Raw genomic sequence first — 22,560 nt, 5'->3', positions numbered from 1 at the left:
GACGACCCGCTCTACCGTGCGCTCTACCACTGAGCCACTGCCGGGGGCTCAGTGGTAGTGGCTCAGTGGCTCAGTAATTTAGTCAGTGGCTCAGTAATTTAGTCCTTCTTTCATCAACATCTTAAACAAGGAAAACCTCTGGAGTCAAAACTTTTAAGTAAATATGTCAAATGTGTCCTATTTGATAGATTGTGCAATCATGCTCTGTTGTGCACTATTTTGCCACTTGTAATGCGATTAAAAACTGTAAAATACTGAAGTGATTTCACGAGAATCAAGTTCAGTTATTACTCTGTTGTTAAAGCTGTTTCCTTTAAACAGTTATTGCTGTAGTATTTATTGGTCCTACTGTTTGTTCTTCCAAATATTGTAATTGTTGTCGTCGTTGACCTCCTTCAGTCTCTCTGTCTCCCCATCTGTCTTACGGGGCCTAACTTTCAGTCTCTCTCATCCAGGTCAAAACAGAGGTGATCTCCTTGGTCTTTGCTCAAAGGTTTTTCTCCCTGTTGAAAGCATTTTTTCACCATCATAGACGGTGCTTGGTCACAGGAGAACTGTTGAGTCTGAGTAACATAAAGGAGTCAGAAAGTTGTGTCGTTCTTATTTTAATAAGATTGATTGATTGTTGGTTGTACTGTAATGATGTTAAAATGCAGCAACACTGAGCCCAAGAAAGAAGACACAAATTCTTTTGTGTTCTGTCATATCATATCAAATCATATCAAATCATATCATATCATATGTCATGGGGCGGCATGGTGACCTGCGACAGCGGATAAAGCAGTGACAGAAAATTGATGGATGGATCATATATGGATCCTACACTCAACCCTCACCCACCTGGAGACCAAAGACTCATACGCAAGAATGCTTTTCATCGACTTCAGCTCAGCATTCAACACAATAATCCCCGGCAGCTCATCCACAAACTGGACCAGCTTGGACTCAACACCTCCATATGCAACTGGATGCTGGACTTCCTGACAGGGAGACCACAGGCAGTTCGAGTCGGTAGCAACACCTCCAACACCATCACGCTGAACAAGGGAGCCCCCCAAGGTTGTGTACTGAGCCCCCTCCTCTTCACTCGGCTGACCCAGGATTGCACACCAACTTCCAGCTCCAACCTCTTCATAAAGTTTGCAGACGACACAACTGTGGTGGGTCTCGTCAACAACAATGATGAGGTGAGCTGCCTGGCTTTGTGGTGAAAGGACCATAATCTCCATCTGAATGTGGAGAAGACGAAGGAGATTGTTATGGACTTCAGGAGAACACGCACCCAGCATGCTCCACTAAGCATCAACGGTGCTGCAGTGGAAAGGGTCAGCAGCACCAAGTTCCTGGGTGTGCACATCTCCAAGGACATGTCCTGGGGCCGCAACACTGCATCACTGGCCAAAAAAGCCCAACAGCGCCTCTACTTCCTCAGCAAACTGAGGAGAGCAAGAGCCCCACCCCCCATCATGCTCACCTTCTACAGAGGCACCATCGAGAGCATTCTGACCAGCTGCATCACCGTGTGGTACGGCGCCTGCACTGTTTCCTGCCGTAAGACCCTGCAGCACATTGTGAGAGCAGCTGAAGAGATCACTGGTGTCTCTCTCCCTTCCCTCACAGACATTTACACCACCTGCCTCACCCGCAAAGCCATCAGCATTGGAGGTGATCCCACCCACCCCTCTCACAGCCTTTTCAGCCTGCTGCCATCAGGTAGGAGACTGCAGAGTCTGCAGGCCAGAACCAGCAGGCTCAAGTACAGTTTCTTTCACCAGGCGGTCAGGAGGCTCAACTCCCTCCCTGCTCTGCCCCCTTCCACAACCCTGAACTCTACCCTCACCCTGCCCTGCCCTCCCCCCAGCAACTGACTACCTACCTCTCTCGCCCCCCTTCAACTCAGGGACTGCGCACACGTCACTTCCCCTACGGGATTAAAGAGTGTATAGAGATGTTTACCATCCCTTAGTGTTTCATCTCATACTTTGTGCTCTACTGTCTGATGTACTGCCTGTGTTGTACTGTCTGTGTTGTACTACCTGTTGTACTGCCTGTTATACTGTCTGTGTTGTACTGCCTGTTTACCGTGGGTCCTCTCTGACCCACGGTAATTTCATCTGTGCTGTATGTCATGCATATATGGTACACTTGACAATAAAGCTGACTTTGACTTGACTTTGATATCATATCATATCATATCATATCATATCATATCATATCATATCATATCATATCATATCATATCATATCATACAGTATCATATCATATAATATCATATGTTTCTGCAGCTCCATCAACTTCGGAAAGTACATTGGAAAACCAAGTTTGTAATATATCACTATGTCAAGAGTCAAAGAAATGTATTTGAATGGTTTTATAAAATGTGAATAAGTTGAAACATTTAAGTGCAGTCACTGAAGTATTGAGTAATCCAACTAAAATGTAGCATTTATATTTCATTTTAGTGCGACAATTTATTTCTCATGAAGGATTGCTGTTTTTCAAATAACATACCAAAAAAAGGAAAGTTTTTCAATTAATTAAAAAAGTCATTTTATAAGCACAACATACACTGCAAAAAAAAAGTCACACACTCTAATATTTCGTGGGGACTGCCTGTAGCTTTGATTGCGGTGCGCATTGTTTCAAAAACCTCGTTCAACGTCACAGCATTTATTTCTGTCCAGAATTGCATTAATATTTGGCCGAGTTCTTGTATTGACGATAGGAGTCAAACCACTCTGCAAGGTCTTCTCCAGCACATCCCATAGACTTTGAATGGGGTTAAGCTCAGGACTGTGGGGGCCAATTGATGTGTCAAAATGATTCCTCACGCTCCCTGGACCACTCTTTCACAATTAGAGTCCAATAAATTTTGGCATTGTTGTCCTGGAATATGATCGTGTCATCCGGGAAAAAAATATCCATTTATGGGATAGCCTGGTCATTCAGCGCATTCAGATACTCAGCTGACTTTATTTTTTACCTGAATAATATTGCTGAGCCTAGACTTGACCAACCGAAGCAACCCCTGATCATAAAACTGCAATTTTCTTATCGAAACCCAAACGGTGACTTTTTTTTTGGCCAGGCAGTGTATTTGAAACAATCTGAGGTGCACAATCAAAAAATTGGCTGTTAATGAAGAACATCTACATCATTATTTATTTGATCGGAAGCCCTCTCCTCTCCATATTTATCTTTCTGATAAAAGCAAACATGTTATATTAAAGTGTGTTCTGTTATATCTGACACATGTAGCCTTATCTGTCTAATATGAATTTCTGTAATTCACTTTTAAATCCGGTTATTCATCCAGATTTGTAGTTTGTTGGTTTCACCACATGGGGGAGGTACAGACCTCTACAAATTCTCGGTGCCATCATAACGAGATTACACACATCCTCTGCAGACTAAATTTAAAAAAAAAAAGTTATTTCATGTTCGTTTTTTTGTATCAAAATCTAATCCTGCTCCCTGTGACACTTTCACTTGTCCTTAAGGTCTTTTTTTATCCTCTCTAAAACCTAATAAATGTTTATTTGTTCACTGATTACATTTTAGTCACGTGACATCAGGCAGGTCAAGACATTTTAAAAAGACATTCCACTTGTCAAACCTAATTTCCTGGGCGTTTTGACAGACCTGTCCAACATCAACACAATGCTGCCACAAAGATTTCACCTTTTTAAAAAGAGCAAGCATGAACAGTTTTCACTCTACACATTTGATCTAGGTGTCAGATCATCCTACTGACCTGGCTTGAAGCTGCACACATCATTTGATGATTCCCATTAATTTTTTTTCTGTGTTCATTCCTGAAGTCTTGCTTCTGTGCTTGAAACTGTCAAATATTACCAGCTCCAAAGTCCCACTTACCATGAAGATGACACTCTTTACGGAAACGCAGTCCTCGAGGAAAGAGCCAATACCTAATATTAACTGACATTCCGTTGGGCGTTCATACTTCGTCATAGTCTGCACCTCCTTCTCCGTCAATGACGCAGTTTTAAGAATGTCATTTACCTTTCCATTATGGAACAGTGGTTACAATTTATAACTTGACAAAAAATGGTCCAATTTCTTCACCTTTTCAACTCTTATTCGGGTTCAGGTTTTTTCCATAAAAACTTTCTTCAGCTTAAGCTCAGTCTTTACCTTAGTCTTCACAAGCTGCTTTATGTTTTATCATTTTCTGTGTAGGCCTGTCATCATTTCCTAGGTCCTCTTAGGTAAAGGACCCTTACTACAACTTTGCAACATCTGGAACCAATCCAGCTGTGCCGTGTATCTCTGGCACCAGGGCTTTCAGAGGTTGTAGGCTCTGTTGGGTGGGGGATGTGAGGGGTTGGGCTGCTTTTTTGCTTTGGCCCTGGGGGTCCATGTGTCCCTGACTTCAAAATAGACTTGATTGCTAACAGCTGGCAGTCCTAACTCACCCAGTGTCAGAGCTCTCCTCTGATGTCAACCTTGTCAGTATCAAGGCCTGGACAATGGTAGTCCAGCAGCAGCAGAGGTAAAGGAGAACTGAGTCCACGTAAAATGAGATTCAAAGAGTGACCTTATTTATGAAGGTTGTTACCATAAATAACTTTCAAGTTTTTCTAGAGGAACACTGAGTCAAGCCCAGGCTGAAAATGTGCATGGGCACCGTAAAAAAAATGGATATCCAATAGTGTATGCTAGAAATAAATCTTCAAATATGCTGCTGAATTTGAGATTATTTGTACAGGTGAAGAGCAAAATAAACAAGAACTATATGAAAACTCATGAAATGGAATGGTCACAAGTATCTACTACCACGAGAATTCTTTAATTTCTATTATAATCACTTCTATCTCAACTAAAATGTGTTACAGCTAATTATTCCGTGACCATAGCTGTCCATAAGTCCCCTTATATTAAAGTAATTATGTTGGTAATCAACACGAGTAACTTCTAATTGTTGTGAAATCTATTCTTAGTATCAGTTAGAGGCGCATCACAGTCCTGCTATTCACAGTTTATGTATGAGTAAATAGGACAGCAGCTCATTAAAATCTTTTATTATCCAATTACAAAAGTTGTTCGTCTTATTACCTCCAATCAACAGGAAGAAGAAAATGATTGACTTCCTAGAGAATGGGAATCATTCAGGACGGAAAGGACAAACTGGTTTTAGTCGCTTGTCACTGGTTGGAAAGTGACACACAGAAAATCCATCCATGGAACTGTCTAGATGAAGTCAGGAGCTACTGTTTCAGTGTCATTTTTTATCGCAATTTAAAATTTTATATTAAAATATAATTATCACAAATCATCTTGCAGCAATGGCAAGTACAATATTTTCCGCACTATAAGGCGCACCTAAAAGCCTTTAATTTTCTCAAAAACCGACAGTGCGCCTCATAATCCAGTGGGCTTTATTTGTGAAAAAAGTTTTGAAATAGGCCAATCATTGAACGGTGCACCTTATAATCAGATGCAATATATAATCCAGTGCACCTTATATATGAAAAAGGTTTAAAATAGGTCATTCATTGAAGGTGCGCCTTATAGTGCGGAAAATACTGTAGTTTCTACTTAGAGGTAAGATCTTAAGACCAAGCCCGAGTCCAAGCCTGACCCGGCCCGAATTTCGGGTCGGGCTCAAAAAGTCAGTAATTTCGTTTGGGTCGGGTCGGGTCACACTTTAATACCATCAGGCTCGAGTCGGGTCGGGCTATATTTTTTTTGGACTTGGGCTCAGGCTTAAGATCTTATGATCCAAGCCCGTCAGCTGTATCTTCTCCTGTCACTTTACCTTTCCGATCATACGCGCTGAAATTAGAGGTAAGATCTTAAGCACGAATCCTTGGATTCGGGCCGACCCGGCTCAAAATTCAGGCTGGGTCGGGCTCGAAGTGTCAATAATTACATTCGGGTCGGGTCGGGCTTTAATACCCTCGGGCTCGGGCCAGGTCGGGCTCAAAGTGTCAATAATTACATTCGGGTCGGGTTGGATCGGGCTTTAATACCCTCGGGCTCGGGGCGGGTCGGGCTGGATTTTTTAGGCCCGATCTTACCTTTATTTCTACTACTCTGTGACTATAGTGGTGTGAAAAATGTGAAAGATTTCCACATGGTTGATTCTGGCACTGCATGGTTGTTTTGTGCATTTTGTGACTGAGTTTATAACAAGAGGAAATAGGAAGTATTTTTTTAACAGCTGTGGAATCAAGTATTCTTCATCAGAGGATGAAGGGCAGCCACTGGACAAGGTTGCACTTATTACAAAGCTATGCATCATTATTAGACAATTAATGACTCTGTCATCAACACCACCAGCACCACTGTTCTACTGGGATTCAGTCACAGATGCTTAGAACGTAGCTTTGACACCACTACCCATATCCACAAGGCAACATACCCACATTTAGTCTTGATAAGGTTTTACTTGTTTGAGCAGAGTTGTCCAGATTTTCTTTACTTTTGAGTCTTTGAACGATGTCAGGAAAGCCCAGAAATAGCAGAGGGAAGGCCTCTGGGATGGGCTGTTGTTTACAGACAGTGACAGATATGAAGGACCTCTGTGCTCTGGTGCCAGGCCTGAAGCCTCAGGGGTGTGCTAGCATTGCCTGCTGTTGCTGTTCTGGATGCTGCAATGCACACCGATGCACAAATTCAATGCGATGATTGAATTTATGTGCAGGTACACACAGGATAAGTGAAGTTTTATGTATTCTGTGTAAACCTCAGCTGGAAAAAAAAAGTTGCATTTTATCCTATTGACTTAAGCTGCTAACTATTCTTGTTCATGACTCAAGGTGATTCAAGATGATGTGATCAAAAATCTAAAAGCCTGTGATCTAGTCTGTATTTCTATGTTAAAAGAAGGCCATTAGTTTATAAATATTTATTGGCCCTAAAACCAGGGTTAAGCCAGACTACACCCATAAAGGTATATGGTCTATTTTTGATATCGGAGAGACACAAAGGAATAACCACAGGGAATACTGACAAATTCTGTTTAATATTGTGTGATACTCTTCTCTTAAAATACAGTCTTTTCTGAGGTAGACCATTACAGTTCAAGAACATTTTATCATTTTTAAAACAGACATCAAAAAAGCCATGAAATAAATACTTTCATGTACAATATGCCGCAAAAATGAGGTAGAAATGGTTACAGAAAATGTACAATAACCAAGAACAAAGTTACCGTGAAAACAGAACAAAATGTAAAAAATACAAGCTTGCTTTGTTGGACAAACTGTTGGGAGTAGTGGGAAAATCATATTAGGTTAGTCATGAGTAATATTTCATTTCTGTATTTACTTGTGCATAAAAAGCTAGCATTTTTTTAATTTGTAAATGTGTTTTCAGTTTTGGAGACAGCAATCAGTATGCACAGTGGGGGTCACTGATTGATCTGGCTGTATGGCATGACTGAAGTCACCAGCTGGAGAGGGATGGCTGCACTGTGATATAGGGTTGCTGGACATCAATCAGACACTTCCACTCCGGAGGAATCGGTACAAGAGAAGGGGGAGAAGGGGGGGGTGGGTGGGGATAAGAACACCACATGGCCACTTGGGCTTGTGGCCAGGGGGCAATCCAATCTAATGAGATTGCACTGGGGAGAGAAAAAAGGGGAAAAAATAATGATGAAGGGACAGCAGAGAGAGAGAGAGGGAGAGAAGGAAATATTACATCATTCTGTTTATGCCTCCTCAGGACCATGGTAACAGGCTAATACTGACGACCTCTGTACCTGCAGTCCATTGACCAGACTTTTCCAGCTTGTTAAAGCAGAACTGCAGGACATGGTGGAAAAGGAGATATTTGTCTGGATTGTCTGCATGCCGGGTTCACTCACAGTTTTTAGGCATTAACTATGAATTTTTAGACCATGGGATTTGCTGAAAGCTATGTGTGATAACATGTTTCATGTGATTTGTGCTCAGATGTTCACTATGAGGACACACATGATTATGTGCCTTATATTTACATTTTAAAATAATGCTTAGCAGAAATTCATACATAGAATATGTAAACACTTAATAATAAAGATGTTTGCAAGCAGTTTGTCCAACAAAATAGGAATATTTTCTATATTCTACATAGCATTTCTTGAAGACAATCGTCACTTCACCATAAACTACAATAAAACAAACGGTAAAAGAACAGCAAAAGAAACATATTTATATATTCATATATAATAATATGTGGATTTATGGCATCAAATATCCTTTGAAATACCTGAATTACATTCAATGTTACTCTTTGTAGAATATTCAAGTTTCTCGCCCGAGGTAAAAGCCCAGTTGAAGTGGGTGTTACAAGACCGTCATTTTTTGCCTTTATCTCGCTCCGCACCACTCTCTACTAAGACCCTAAGATTACATACATTCTTTAATTTCATATTTCTGAGGTAAAGAAATTCTTCCTGAGCATTTCAAAAATGACTACATACTAAGAAAAGGAAAACAGTAAGTGAAATAGAGAACAAAGAAACTGGGTGTGCAGGTCGGTACAGTTTGTGATGTAAGCACAATTCTCAGGAAAACTGCAGACGGCAATAAGGAATGTGAGATGAAGAACATATGTGTGTGAAGTTAAGCACAAAAACCAAGAGATAATAAAATATGTTGTCCATGAATAATGCCAACATAGCTGTGAGTATAATACTGTCGTGTAAGATTTCCTATTACCAAATGAAACATGTTGAGTGTAACTACAAGGATTTCTTTTAACAACTCCTGGAAAAGACAAAAACATGTTTAATTGATTTTATTTTTTAGGAGGGGGAAATAAAAGAAATATTTTGGTGAGAAGCTATCAGGAAAGATTCATGTGTTGAGTCTTCATTTGAGAAATATTACAACACTGTTGATTATGAATTTGGGTTGATGTGGTTTTGGTTATAAACCTTGGTTTGTTGAAATGTTTCTCTCGCCAAGCCCTTAATCTTGAATAATTAGTGATAACCCAATAATTAAATCAACATTAAGATAAAATGGAGGTGGACTGGCAATAAATAAGATCCTGAGAGTAGCAGTCAAAAGGGGGATTTTCCAAACCCTGATTATCCATAATCTTGGACCACGTCACCTAGCAACAAATTATTGATTTTGTCCTTGACCAAGGCTAATCAGGATCTCTGGGAGTATCGAAATTGAACATAGTGTGTGTGTTTTTTTCCCATTGGCCAAACGACTAATACACTACCCCTGTCAACAAGGCCTAATAATTTTTCTTCTCTTTGGGAAAAACAAAATATTGCGAATATTAATATAAAAACAAAAACAGCCCATTATAGCATGGTGCCAGTAAATCAACCTTGTCAGCTCTGCAGTACTGTTGAGTTCCTCTGGCTCCTTTGCCTGCATAATCTGTAATTACAAAACAACAACAACAAAACATTCCCAAGGCTTGCCATGTCAAAGCAAGGACAGGGTCATATTGCAGTCCGAGTGCGGTGACTGGCTGCTTCCTCAGTGGTTATACATCTTGCTCCACTCTATAGAAGTGTCCAGTTCTTTTGTGGTGGTGTGTGGGCGCACCTTCAAGAAGGCATGCTCAAAGTCTGTGAAGGTTGGGGGTTTAGAGGATGTTGGGAGGCCATGCATGGTCCCAGTGGGGGAGGATACTGAGGAGAGTGCCTGCTGGCTGAGCTGAAGTAGCTCCCACACTGTGAAGCCTTCTGTGCGCTGCAGCACAGCGCTCAGCTCTCGATCGCTCAGGTTGTATCCCTGAGGCGACAGCGCCTGAAGCAATACCTGCCTGCGCATACTCACATCTGGCAGGCCAACGTGATAACGCTTGGCAAAGCTCCGATGAACTGCATCCTGCAGCAGATCTGGTCTGCCAGTGGCACAAACAAGAATCACCAAGCCCGAGGTCCCCACCTGGACTTTCTCGAGGGTGGTCAGCAGTATCTGCCTTAAGCCCTCCTCTTCCATGGTCTCCACCTGGCTGAGCAGCACCACTGAGGGTTGCCGTGCTCCTGCCACTTGTAAAAGAGACCCCAGAATGTGCTCTGCCTCAGTTTTACCTTTAGAGGCAAGCATGGCTCCACTCAGCCGATAGAAAGAAGCCCCCATTTGTGAAGCCAAAGAACGAGTCAACGTCATCTTACCCCCACCCCGGGGGCCAAACAGCAGGACGGTTCTTGGTGGCCGGATAACTGGACTAGGCCTCAACACGGGCCACAGAATGTCTTCCTCCAGGGCGGTCTTGACATGGGTGAGCCCGGCCAGCTCACCCCAGAGCAGTGGGGGACTGCAGTCTAATAAATCTCCATTGACAAAGTCCAACAGTCGAGGATCTGGACTCTTCATAGTCTCAACGGTTGGCGCACACAATTGAGGGTGTTTGTGGGTCTGGGAGCTGTGCTGTTGCTGTTGTATGAAGCTCTGCTCCACCACACCATTCTCCCCATTCAAGCCAGCCGGAGGACTGTACTCCCCCGCTGCCCCATACTGAGGAGACACCAGGGCTTGCGAGGTGGTCTTACTTGACTTGAAGGTTTGAGAATCTGTGCTGCCTGAATTGCTGAAGCCATTCCCTCTGCACTTTGTTTTGTCATTCACACTGTAGGGTGAGTTTCCCCCGGCTTTCAAGGTGTCATAACTGTATTTCCTGTAATGAGACCCATCCCCATTCTCATCCGCCTCTACGATCATCTCAAATGCTTTTCTTTTTAACGAACCTCCAGACTCAGATGTCCCAAGGTTGGTGCTATGGTAACTATAGCTGCCTCCTACAACTGTGGGCCTTGAGGGAACAGGATTAGGGGCTGGTAGACCTGAGGTCAAGTAAGTTGCAGGAGGGTGGCTATAGGCGTTGGCAAGGCTGGTCTGGGCAGGGTATGTGCTAGGAGGATAGTTATAGACAGGGGTGGTAGGGCTATAGCTGGCCACCAATGTAGGGGTGGATTGAAGAGTGTGGAGGGAGGCTGGGGGAAGTGCTGCAGTGGGCTGAGGGCAGTACCCTGAAGATAAATAGGTGCCATTGTAGCTCGAGGGGTACTCACTGGAACCACTGCATGAGCTGCTTCCACTGTAGCCAGAGTCTGAGAGGTTACTGTTCACTACTGACACACTGCTGATTCCTGGAGGGCCAGCAGATGTGACCACGGCTTTGGAATCAGAGAGGCTCTCATGGCTTCCAGGGGGCACAAGGGAATAGGAGGCGTCAGTGCTATGTGTCAGTGGCCAGGGTTCCAGCTCAGTCTTCGGAGCACTGAGGGCACCGAAGGCTCCTGGTTCTGGAAAGGCTCCCACAGCAGGTGGCCGATCATATGGTGAGTCCAGCACACCAGCATACTTCTCAGCGTAGCGCTTCAACAGGTTGGAGGCTGTAAGAGCACCGATGTCATCATTGGCCCAAGCGTAGTTGTAAGAGCTGCGAACTCGGCCAGAATAGAGTTCTGACTTGTGGGCTGGAGAGGAGGTGGTGGAGGAGACGTCCAGGTGCTGCTCAGGCCACTGGCTGAGAGGTTGGGCATGCTCTGGGTTCCAGTGCATCTTTAACAAACCTAAAAACAACAAGAACAGTGCAAAGACATCATGTTATTACTTTCCTCTAATTACACTTGTATAAAAATTAGAATATTGGTAGCATTGCAGTAATAGTATCACGAACAACCATGTATCTTAACCGTCATCATACAGCATGAATGCATTTATTCCATTTAGCATGTTCACCACTTGATAAAAAAAAGAGAGCATTGTTGGTCTTTCGTTCTTAATTTACTTTAACTTATATTGTAAATGAAATAATACATTAATAATAATATTAGTCATATTTTAAATTCCGCACTTCATGAAAGAGCTGAGATACTAAGTTAAAAACAGCACTATATTTAAGATATATTTGTTCATGATGTATGTTTATCAAATCTGTTTCACCATGTACCATTGCGCTAGCCCCTATTTATTTTCAAAGAGAACAAAGTTGACTGTTTGTGTTATAAGAAACATCAATATTCTTCCAAATAAGACAAAGTTTACACAATCCTTCATTTCTGATTTTCTGACTGTCCTGTGTGCGGTGAAATATCATTTGGACTCCATTCCCAAGACGCAAGAGACAAGCAATGGCTTTAGTCCTATTTGTAAAACAATAATTTTTAGTTGTCATCATTCATGTGGGTAGACAGGGCTAAAATGTCTGACAAAGTGAGAGGAGAGAGGAGATGAAAGAGAGAAAGAGAAACATGCAGAAAGAAAGAAAGAAAGAAAGAAAGCAGATAGATAAGTTTCATCAAATGTTTTACAGCATCACAGTTTATTTTGGAGTTGTGCTAAGATCCCACGAAACTTCCTTGGGTTGCTAACATGTGCAGTTCTCCCAGAGGAGCTATTGTTATCTCCCTGTGCACGTTGCTCTGAATGCCTCCTTTCTCCACCCTTCACCCCCACCTACCACCCACAGAACATCAGAGCTCCAAAGGCCCGATGGGTGGCTGGACAGAGGGAAAAAGGAAGGGAGGCAAACGGGACAGTGAGCATGTGTATGGATAGCAGTATGGAAAGAAAAAAAAGATAGGCAGACAGATAGATATATAGGTATAATCATCATTTAATGAAGTTGCGCTACCTCTTGCTGAGGCATTAGCTTGACATTCCACACATAGCTTGGTGTTATTGAACTGTCACAATTTACCCTAAGGTGAGGACTCCTCCAGCCAGAAATGGAGGTAAAGGAAAATGGTAACAGCTACTACTAGCCTTTCCACCGTTCCCTCAGTGGATACCTGACGATTTATTATTCATTGAGTCTGTGTGTATTGAGCCCGACTTCTTATTGCCATTTAAATCAAATCTTAATATCCACAGCCTGTGATTCCAGTGCTGTTCTCCTGCTCTCTAGCTCATTTTTAAACTTTGGCCTCTTTCTTTACTCCCTTTACAAATCTCCCCATGTGTGTTTTCAGATTACGCCTGTTATTTATTCAGTCAGATGAGACCTGCAGACCAGATGGCCATTGGATTATCATGTCCTTCATATTCAAATCCACTGCCTTAAGTTCCCAATGGCCAAAACCAGTTCAAGTCCTTCCTTAAGCTTCAGCCAACACATACACACATAAGAAGGAACACTCTCTGGTCAGATGTACTTTTGCAAACATCCTGAAGACATTGTCTTGTCCACACCCAGATGACCGCATATTTTTATGGTCTGACTCGCAAGTCTTTGTCCAAGCAGCAGAAAACACATATATGTCCTGCAGGCCCTTCCCATCTGCAGCCCAACCAGTTTGTGAGCAGCCCCAATAATGGGGCCTGTGTGTGACAGAGATGGATGAGAGCCCAGGGGAGCTCATAAAACCTGCAGCAGGAAGGGAGGGATGGAAGAGGGAGGGATGGAGGGAGTGAAAAGAGTGGACAGCAGGCGCTTCATCCTCACTAACCGGCCTGGAGTGGACATTAGAAGTCTCAGTGAGGTGGGCTAACCGTTGTCCACTACATCATTAGAGTAGCACCAGTACGGAATTGACTTCTCTCATACTATCCCCTTGACCATCATAATGACCAGATACTCATACCCGAAGAAACAATTTACTATTACATTTGAGGTTAATTACTTTCTGTATGTCATTTTAAAAAGTGTATTCAATGCTGTTAGCCTGTTTGTATGTATGCACAGAGTGAGTTGAATCAATTACAGACTGCCACTCACCCCTGATGAATAACAGGTTTGCTATGCAGTTTAGCTGTTTTGATGTAATTAGAGTTGCCTTCTGTTGGACTGTGGCTTTCAGAGCTCTAGTACTCCCCAATAAACTGAACAAGCTTTAATCTACACTTCTGTTTAAATCACAGCCATCACATAGATTAATTCACTGGAGTCGAGAAGAAAGCTAAGATTAGAAGTAGGAAATTGGGACAATGTGGACATACTGTGGGCAGCAGCATATGCTGTCCTGCAGTTTCAGATTGTAGTTATCCTATGCAACCTAAAAATAACTTTAAATAAAAAATAAAATTGTAGTATTCATCAGTTTATTCAACAGAAATTGGTTTGGAGGACTAATTTTAGTATTCATAAATATGTGATGACTGCTTTTCTATTAGCTGATGGCCTGACTATGCTGTGGGATAGATGATAAGAGCATGGTGTGCATGCACATGAAACTTCCCACTGTGGGTGTGTGTTCTTGGCCCCAGGAGAGACAGATGTTCTCTGCTGAACGCCTTACTATCCGTGCAGCCATTGTGGTGGTCGGCCGTCCGGCAGACGTGTGCAGTTTGGACAATCCAGTTGGCCCTGAGACAAAGCTTGAAGGATCCTATTGTCAGGGGCCTGTCTAATTATGGAAATCTTATTAATCTATTCTGCAGCAGTCCACTGACAGCCTTTGTGTCAGCCTGGGATTTATTGAGGGACCTGTGTGAGCTGCATCCTATTGTAGGAGTGCGTGATGAAGACAGTGGCACAGATCTCTTCAACAGCTTTACTTTGAGGAGGCCCTAAAATTAAAATTAGACCATGTGTGGCTCAGGGGGAGCGTGTTAGGTTCATTTGTGAGTTCTGCTCTAAATTGCTCAAGTCTGCCCTCTACAAAGTCACTGAGTCTCATGTTGACCAGGCTGAGCCCAAAGCTCTTGGCCAATAAAGTCAGGTGACAACCTACAACGTGTTCTGGTTTCCTGTAAAAGAGGTATCAGCAGGTGACGTGAAACATTATCTTCACTAGTAGCCTGGAGGTACTGTAGGAAGCTCCGGTGCCTTTTCATAGCTCCCCCGAGGTTGCTTTCCCCTTTTCCCTTCCCAGCACTTTTGTTTTCCCTGCCCTGTGGAACAAAACAGACATGGATGCAACAACCCTTCTGGGACAGCATGCTATTAAACTGTGCCGATTGTGAAGAGGCTGCTTGTAAACAAGAGCGCCATGGATCAATCCAATCAGGGCTCTATTCAGGCCTAAGCTCTACCCCCACCCCAGAACAGAAAAAAAAAAAGCACCTTCCCTCAATCATGCATCTCCACACAGAACCACTATTATAGATAAAATGTCCTTGTAAATAGATCTATAAAGCCTGTCATTCTCTGCTCTAAATGTACTAAAACATTAATGACAAGAGCTGTAACAAGCTGACCTACACACGACGGCTGAGCAGATCAACGTCACAACTGCAATGACTGTTATACCCCAAGAAAATAAAGAAATTACTAAAGAAAAATTGCAACTAGTCATCAAATATATACTGCCTGGGGAGGAATTTTGCAGCCAAACTAATTTTTGTTTTTCTAGTGTTTCAGTTCAAGTGAAAAAGGGCAGAGTCACATGGTATGGAGAACATCGCTTCAGCTTTTGCGGCTGAAGCAACGGGAATTCAGGAAGACTACATTTCAAAGACTTCAAAAGGAAAACCTTGAAATGTATGCAGTTACAATGAAAAGCAGATGACCATTCTCCAGGGGATAAATCACAAACTCACTGCTCTGATGGCTGCAACAGTTGTATTCATCAAGCATCATTTTGATAAATGTTGTTGGATGAAACTCTCGTTTGCCACACACAAATGTGCAGAAAAAAAAGAAGTCTTTCTGTGGAAATATTTCAAGACTTACTTTCATTTCAATTATAACCGTCTCTCAGTGATACAGAACTGCAAAGCATACCATCAGTGAAGCATTTTAACGAGCTTATCTATCAAAGTGTGATATCTTCATTTTCTTTTACTACTGAAAACCTCTGAAGTCCTCTGTTCTGAAGTTCGCTGTGATTTATAACAGTAATATCAGACAGGGCATGCTCACTAGGCAGTGGCCATCATGCTGCGTACTACCTGGTCCATCATAAAAACACCAATCTTGGAGGATACCCACATTTCACAGAGTGGCAGGTGGAGACAGAAGAATATCATCCTTGGATGTTCCCTCACTCCAGTATTAAATACACATCTGATAACCTCTTGCACAGTTTGTACCAATAAATGCTAGTCTACTGTTGGAATACTGTATATCATATTACTATCATACAATACAATATTTCCCCTAGAGCATCAACAATCTGTGAATAAAAGCAGGAGTCGGCCAATAAAAGATTAATTACCAGATATTTTGATAACTGGTTAATAGTCATGTGGTTAATAGTCACTTTTGTATGCTACACATATTTAGTAGTTAAAGCTTTTTCAATATAGATTTATATAAATAAATTAATAAATAAATAAACAATTGAACAAATAACCTTATTTGATAAAGAACTATCGATGAAACCCTGATTCCCCCAGAGAAACTGAACACCTTCAGTGATGATATGTGGTTTTGTCAAAAAGCTGTTTGAGGAAGAGCCTGAAACAGAGGTAATATGAATACCAGACAACACAGATCATTATTAATCAGACGTACATAATTGGACATTACCAGGGAAAATTATTATAAATCTAGTTTTAGTAAGGGATCTGCCATCAATAACAAGAAACACAATCTCCCACACCCACACTGCCTCTTGCTCCTTGTGGCTCATCTGCTCCGTCTTTCACGGCCCTAAAACCATACAACAGAGTGTGGGAGCGCCAGTGGGTAAGTTTCACACCTGCAGCCTAAAACACAAGCAGACATGGCTCTTTTTGCCTACCTCGTCCAATACCAGAAGGAAAGAGCCCATGCAGAGGCTTTAAAGGATGTCCTCATTTTGTGTGTGTGTGTGTGTCTGTGTGTGTGTGTGTGTGTGTGTGTGTGTGTGTGTGTGTGTGTGTGTGTGTGTGTGTGTGTGTGTGTGTGTGTGTGTGTGTGTGTGTGTGTGTGTGTGTGTGTGTGTGTCTTTCTCCCTACCATTGGATATGGCATTCTGTCCTCCATGCATCAGAGTGACAGTTTGACTCACACAATTTTTTGTTTCATCTCCCATGGGGAGGCTTCAGGACAGCTGTCGGGATAGTTTCTATCAGTGAGCGCAAGTAATATGGTTAAAGGACAAGGAAAGTAAGTCAGCAGTGAGTCTGTTAGAGATAGTCAGAAAGCAGAATAATAATAAGCCCTTGTCTTTAATAAAATCAGGTGAGGACAAACCACAACTACTGTTAAAACAGGACCCAAACTTCTTGATGACATCAGTTGAATATTAATTAGCTAGCAAATATGTTTAAGATTGATAACGACAGTGCAAAAAAAAAAACCCAATTCCCATCTGAGATCATGTTCATTTTATAGCCATTTCCCAATGTCCAACACTAAATAGCCTCTGGAATAATTGCTGGATGTATCACTTCATGCTCGTAATTTTAAAAACACCCCCCCACCACCACCACCCCTATCTCCCGTGGCTGCTAACACACATCCACAAATAGGCAAGTCCCATCTAACCCACCCTCCCCTTCAAGAAAACCAGGGTCCCTATTTTCTGGGCTGGCTTTAGGTCATTGTGTCCACTAATATATCAAAGAACAGCTGTCCTAAGGCTCTGTGATGACCAATCGCCCCCTCCATCTGTCTCACTCACCCAATCTTTGCTCTATCTGCCCCTCTTCAGCGCCATCTTTTCCTTGCAGTCTACTTCTTTCCCTCTTTTTCTGTTTCTCCACCTCCCATATGCCCCAGTCCCAGTGAGAATGGCCCCTCTGTGTTTGCTGCCTAGAATCAGAACATGAAAAGTACTGTGATTTGAATTTATGTTAACATCCATGCAAATTAGAGGAACCCCAGTTTGTTCATCAGCCACACTTTCTTCTCTGGCAGTGTATTTTATGGTAACTGCACAACAAACACATAATGGCATAACGATAAATAGGACTTTACTTCTCAAGTGTAGTCCTTTACAAATTAGCTGTGTTATTAGAGCAAAGGACGTATCTCAATCTCATTGTGGAGCTCTGAATTCTGCTGCCTCAGGAATCCAGTTAAGTGTTGTAATCCAAATGAACCCCGCCACATTGCTTCTTAATTGGGCCCTTAGCAATAACAGAGGTCCCCATAATGAGCTGATGAATCCTCAGAGAGGGAGCACAGGGCCACTGGACTCACAGGACCCTTGGTCCCTAACATTCTTTTGGACACAGACGTTTGCAAGTTGTATACACTAAGACACACACACACACACATACACACACACACACACACACACACACACACACACACACACACACACTGGGGGCTAATTAGAGCCCATTCACACCCAGCACTAATGATCCCAGCTCTTGCTTACACACACTTTAGTAGACTGCGTGTTTACCAAAGGGACTCGCTGGCCTCTCCACCGCAACACTCATACCACTCAGTCTACAATGGGGACAGACATCAATGCAGCCCTCAAACCTGCTACTTCAGTGGCCAGGATGAGAGCTGCTACTTATTTTTCTTTACAAATTACTCCATGACTTAGTTGAGTCATTCACAAAGACACTTGCACAAAACATAAAAACAGACCAGGAGAGAGAAAGGAGAGGGGTCAGTCAGCGGAGAGCTATAAAAACTGCCAGATCTGGAGTCCTGTGTGTAGTTTTTTTGTGTGTCTGTATGTTTTGTGTGCTGTTTTAAAAGAAAAGGTATCGCTACACCAGCGGGGGCCCCAGCAACAAGAGTTAGGGCACTCCTGGGTTGGCGGCCTGGGACTGATTTAAGAGTGTGTTTGAAGTGCAGATTACAGATTCTTTGCACCAAATCCCTCCAGGAGTATCCATGGCCCCTGGAATCTCTCTCAGGTTTCTTCTCAGGTCCACTCATGGCTGCTTGCCCGAGCTTGTGGTACTCTGGACAGGCCAGAGATGTGGACTGGACCCGATAGGGTCAAACGAGTAGGACAAACACTATGAAAGCAAGATCTAAATTACGATTTCTGACATCAGTCTTAATACTAAAGATCTGAGTGTCTGGTGGCATATCGGTCGCATGTATGAGTGCATTTAATAACTAAATATATATACAAACAGGGGCATGCATGCCTACAGCAGGAGTCAGAACTAGCATTAGAAAGTAGGAATGCTCCAAACACCCACAAAGGGGATTCCAACATGAAGGTGAGAGTCTTCACATGTCCTGCACATTTGCAGTCCCACACTGTTGTACTTTTACTCAGCAGAATCATGGATACAGTCTTTAACTAAAAGATAGTCAGCGTCAGCATCACCTTTGAGCACAGGGGTGTGTTTGTATCACTGATCTGAGAGTAAACAACATGACTACCTAACACTGCAGTGTGCTACTCATAACTTGCCTCTGTCTGCATACAGGCACAAAAGCAGGCTGTTCTGAAAATATATTGACCCTAGAGAAGCCCTGCAGAACAGAGTTGCTCTGTATATGAAAACCATCAAGAAACTGGGCAGATCTGATGAAAACCAGCATTGTGCATCCTGATCATAAAAGAAAATCACACACAAAGGCTAGTATGCAGTGTACTGAAAGGTTCCCATGAACAACCAGCAGTGTGCTGGCTTTGAAGGCATGCTAACTATTCCACCAGCAGTTTGTGACATTCTTGGACGTGCTGTTCACTTTAGAGCATTTGGTCAGCGTGGACTACTAGGGCGCAGGGAGCTGATGGAAGGAACGCTAGAAAAGGCCTTGATCGGACACAACATTGCCCATCATTGCTGTTTGAGCAATTCAACCTAATTGAATTTATACCTATAAACATTTTTGAATTGAACATTTTCTTGGAGACCTACTGTTAAATCAACTAAAACCACTTTGAGGTGACATTTCATGACAACACAGGTACTTATTAGCTGGCAATGATTTGAAATTCAGTTCATCTAAAGACCGGAAAGATAATAACATTCACTAGTTCAAGACTGATATTTACAAAAAGCAATCAAAGTGTCAGGGTTAATCATCCGTTCAAGATGCTCTCATGAGTCTGGTTTGCTCAGTTTAAATTCTCACAACGGCAACTTGTGAGACACTACAGTACTGTAATTGTTGGGGGGGATCTTAAGGAAAAGAAGTTTATAACCTTTAATTATGATGTGATAGTTTTTATATTGACAGTCCTATTTGATTTCTTCCTCTTTTCTTGTAACTGTCATGTTGATAATGCTCATTTGAGGAAACTTAAAGAGCTGGGAGAAAGGGGCCCTTGAGGCAGAGCCTGTGGAGGCAGCCCCATGCTGGCTGGCAAACAATGCTGTTTTGGAGAGTCGCAGCCCTGGACTCAAATGAAAGCTGGTGGGAGGGTGCAGGGGGCTAAGCCAAAACTGGACATGTCAGTTATTAGGTCAGCAGTTAAAGGAGAAAAGAAAGAGGAGGGGGTAAAACGGGAGAGAGGCAGCAGCAGGCAGCGTGTGTGGTGCAAAGTCCTGAGCTGTATTGGTAAAATGAACCCAAGACTTGTTCTACTGCTATCCATCCTCCAACCTACCCTTGTCCCTATTCCTTCTCCCAACTGTGTGTTCTACTAAGTGATGAAACATTCAGACAGGACCAGTAACCGGGTTTAACATTTCCACTGCACACGTCAAGGAAAAAGTCAGGTTTCTGCATTGGGGCTAGCATATTTACACATTTATCTGTGCATTTTTCTGCCTGTTTACAATCAGCAGGACACAGCGTCCACCTCTGCTTATTTATGGAGTGAGGGCTCATTGATTGAAGCAAAGTCCAACTCAGTCTCGTGGGGCTGTTCGGTGTGACACAGAAAAGGAGAGAGGAGTGGAAAGTAGTGTACTCACTATAGGGGACAATAGGACTCAGCATTCTGTGGAGCTGGTCTCAGTAAGGGGGAATGCTGTTCTGTGAATGCCAGCTATGGTTAGCGTCCATTCGGCCGTAGTCCATCACCAGAATGAGCTCCCAGAGAACAGCCCTGATGAAGAAAGGTGAGGCAGTTACAGGCTGCTGCACATTGTCTGGACAAACACTCACATGTCAACCAATCAGTTCACACAAGATACACAGCAACACAAAACGAAACACACGCACAAACACGTAAACTAGAATTAACCCACACTATGATAGAATTACTGACCAACCTGAGAACCCTATCAGTGTAACACACACACACACACACACACAGAAACACACACACACACACGCACGCACGCACACACACACACACACACAGTCTTCAAATCTGACACCACACAAGGGTATTCATTATAGGGAGGCATTAAGCTGATTGTGAAGCAGTGTTCAGCCTCTAAAGAGGGCTTTCTAAATCTGCCTCACAAAAAGACTGGAGATGCATACCATTGCTTCGTGCACTGGGGCAATAAAGACTGCATTCTTCAGAGCTACATAGGGAAAATGCAGAAAGAAAATGTTTCCTGCACAATCTCACTTTTCAAGTTCTATAATCAATACACATAGGCTGCCAAAAACCTGAATCACACTTTCAAAAAGACAATTTTGTTCAGTTGTTTGTATGTGTCTGTTAAAAGGTTAAGAAAGGCAAGGTATTGTCTCATTTCTGGTTTGGGTTGTAATTATGTTCTTTTTTTTTTAATGCATAATAGAAGAGTTTTCTATTCAATCCTTCAGTGTCTATTGCCTAATTCTTCAGTGTGGCAGCTCTCTGAGCAAACCCGCAACACTAAAACAACTGGTTTTACTTTCGCAATAAGCATTCATTCAAATTAGGGCCGTAAAAACAATAGTGAAATAACAAGCAATTCAGCGACAAATTATTGTCTGTAAATAAATAGTAATCTATGGTAAAAAGTGAAGCTTCTAATCGTAATAAAACCAAACAAAAACAAAAAAAAAATGCAACCCTATAACAAACAGCACAACTAAATTACATTTTTTGCAATATCATTATATTAACTGTTATTTAACATTATTGCAGGTGTCACCTTATCTTTTAAGCATGTTAAAAAGATAACAATTAATTAGAAATAAAATTACATTCACTAACATGACACATAAATAACGCCAGGACCACATGAGTCTCCGGACACCAACAGGCGTCTCATGGAGGAACTGGGTCTAACTCCGGCCCCTCTGCTCTAACTGACAATCAACTTTCAACACTCAGTCCTGAAGGACCAAGTTCTCCACCAGCAAAGAACAGCTTCCACCTCAACCTAAGACAGCTCTGTCCTCCCTGACGAGCTGAGAGGAGCCGACAGTCAGGTTTGGTTTGCTCACTGGCTGAAGACAAGAGCTGGTAACACCGCTCGACTCCGGTCCTCCTCCAACTTCAGACGGACTCCAGGTCCAGCATTGGTCAGAGCTGGGGGCCCCTGACAGCAGAGATGCAGAGGAGAGAGGCAGCCTTACCTACTCATGCCTGCATTTCCTCCATGAGGACTGAGAGCGCTGTGATAATCCCTGGAGCAGACCAGACTTGTGTGTGTGTGTGTGTGTGTGTGTGCACTGCTATGCTTTTTTCCCACATATGGGACACAATTCTGCTCTCCCTCTCTCTCTCCCTCTTGCTCTGCCTCTCTCTCTCCCTCCCTCTTGCTCTGCCTTTCTCTCTCTCCCTCCCTCACTCACTCTCTGGCCAGTGACAACAGAGTAAGCTGGCCTCCCCTCCCCCATGAGTTTCCCATCCCCCTCCCTATCTACTCCTTCGCTGTCTTTATGCTTAAAGTATTTAAGTAGGGAGAGAGAGACACCGAGGGGAGGGCCGCAGAGTGTGGGGGACTGACCAATCCTGCTCTGAAGGACAGCGAGGACGTTCTCAAGCTTGGACATTAGAGGGA

General features: G+C 42.8%; 1 protein-coding gene across 2 annotated transcripts; it reads right to left on the bottom strand.

Moving 5' to 3' along the window:
* Positions 1 to 6,970: 6,970 nt before the first annotated feature.
* On the bottom strand, positions 6,971 to 22,246 carry fignl2 (fidgetin like 2). 2 transcript variants are annotated; one of them, XM_068307035.1, is made up of 3 exons: positions 22,133 to 22,246; positions 20,584 to 20,717; positions 6,971 to 11,498 (listed from the first exon to the last, which is right to left on the bottom strand). In XM_068307035.1, the coding sequence occupies exons 2-3, from the start codon at positions 20,606 to 20,608 to the stop codon at positions 9,454 to 9,456; spliced, it is 2,070 nt and encodes a 689-aa protein (XP_068163136.1). In that variant the 5' UTR covers positions 20,609 to 20,717; positions 22,133 to 22,246; the 3' UTR covers positions 6,971 to 9,453. The 2 variants fall into 2 exon arrangements, with proteins under 2 accessions (XP_068163136.1, XP_068163145.1); XM_068307044.1 differs by having other exon boundaries at positions 21,101 to 22,218.
* Between the last annotated feature and the right edge of the window lie 314 nt (positions 22,247 to 22,560).

The sequence above is a fragment of the Antennarius striatus genome, chromosome 2 (genome assembly GCF_040054535.1).
Source record: "Antennarius striatus isolate MH-2024 chromosome 2, ASM4005453v1, whole genome shotgun sequence".
NCBI classification, from domain to species: domain Eukaryota; kingdom Metazoa; phylum Chordata; class Actinopteri; order Lophiiformes; family Antennariidae; genus Antennarius; species Antennarius striatus.
This window is presented reverse-complemented; position numbering and strand designations above follow the sequence as displayed.

Bases quoted from the DNA above. Each gene is read 5' to 3' on its own strand.
- fignl2 (XM_068307035.1), bottom strand. From the start codon at position 20,608: ATGCTGAGTCCTATTGTCCCCTATA. The intron at 11,499-20,583 runs GTGAGTACACTA...TGTTGTTTTTAG, and splicing joins GAGTCCTATTGTCCCCTATA to GTTTGTTAAAGATGCACTGG.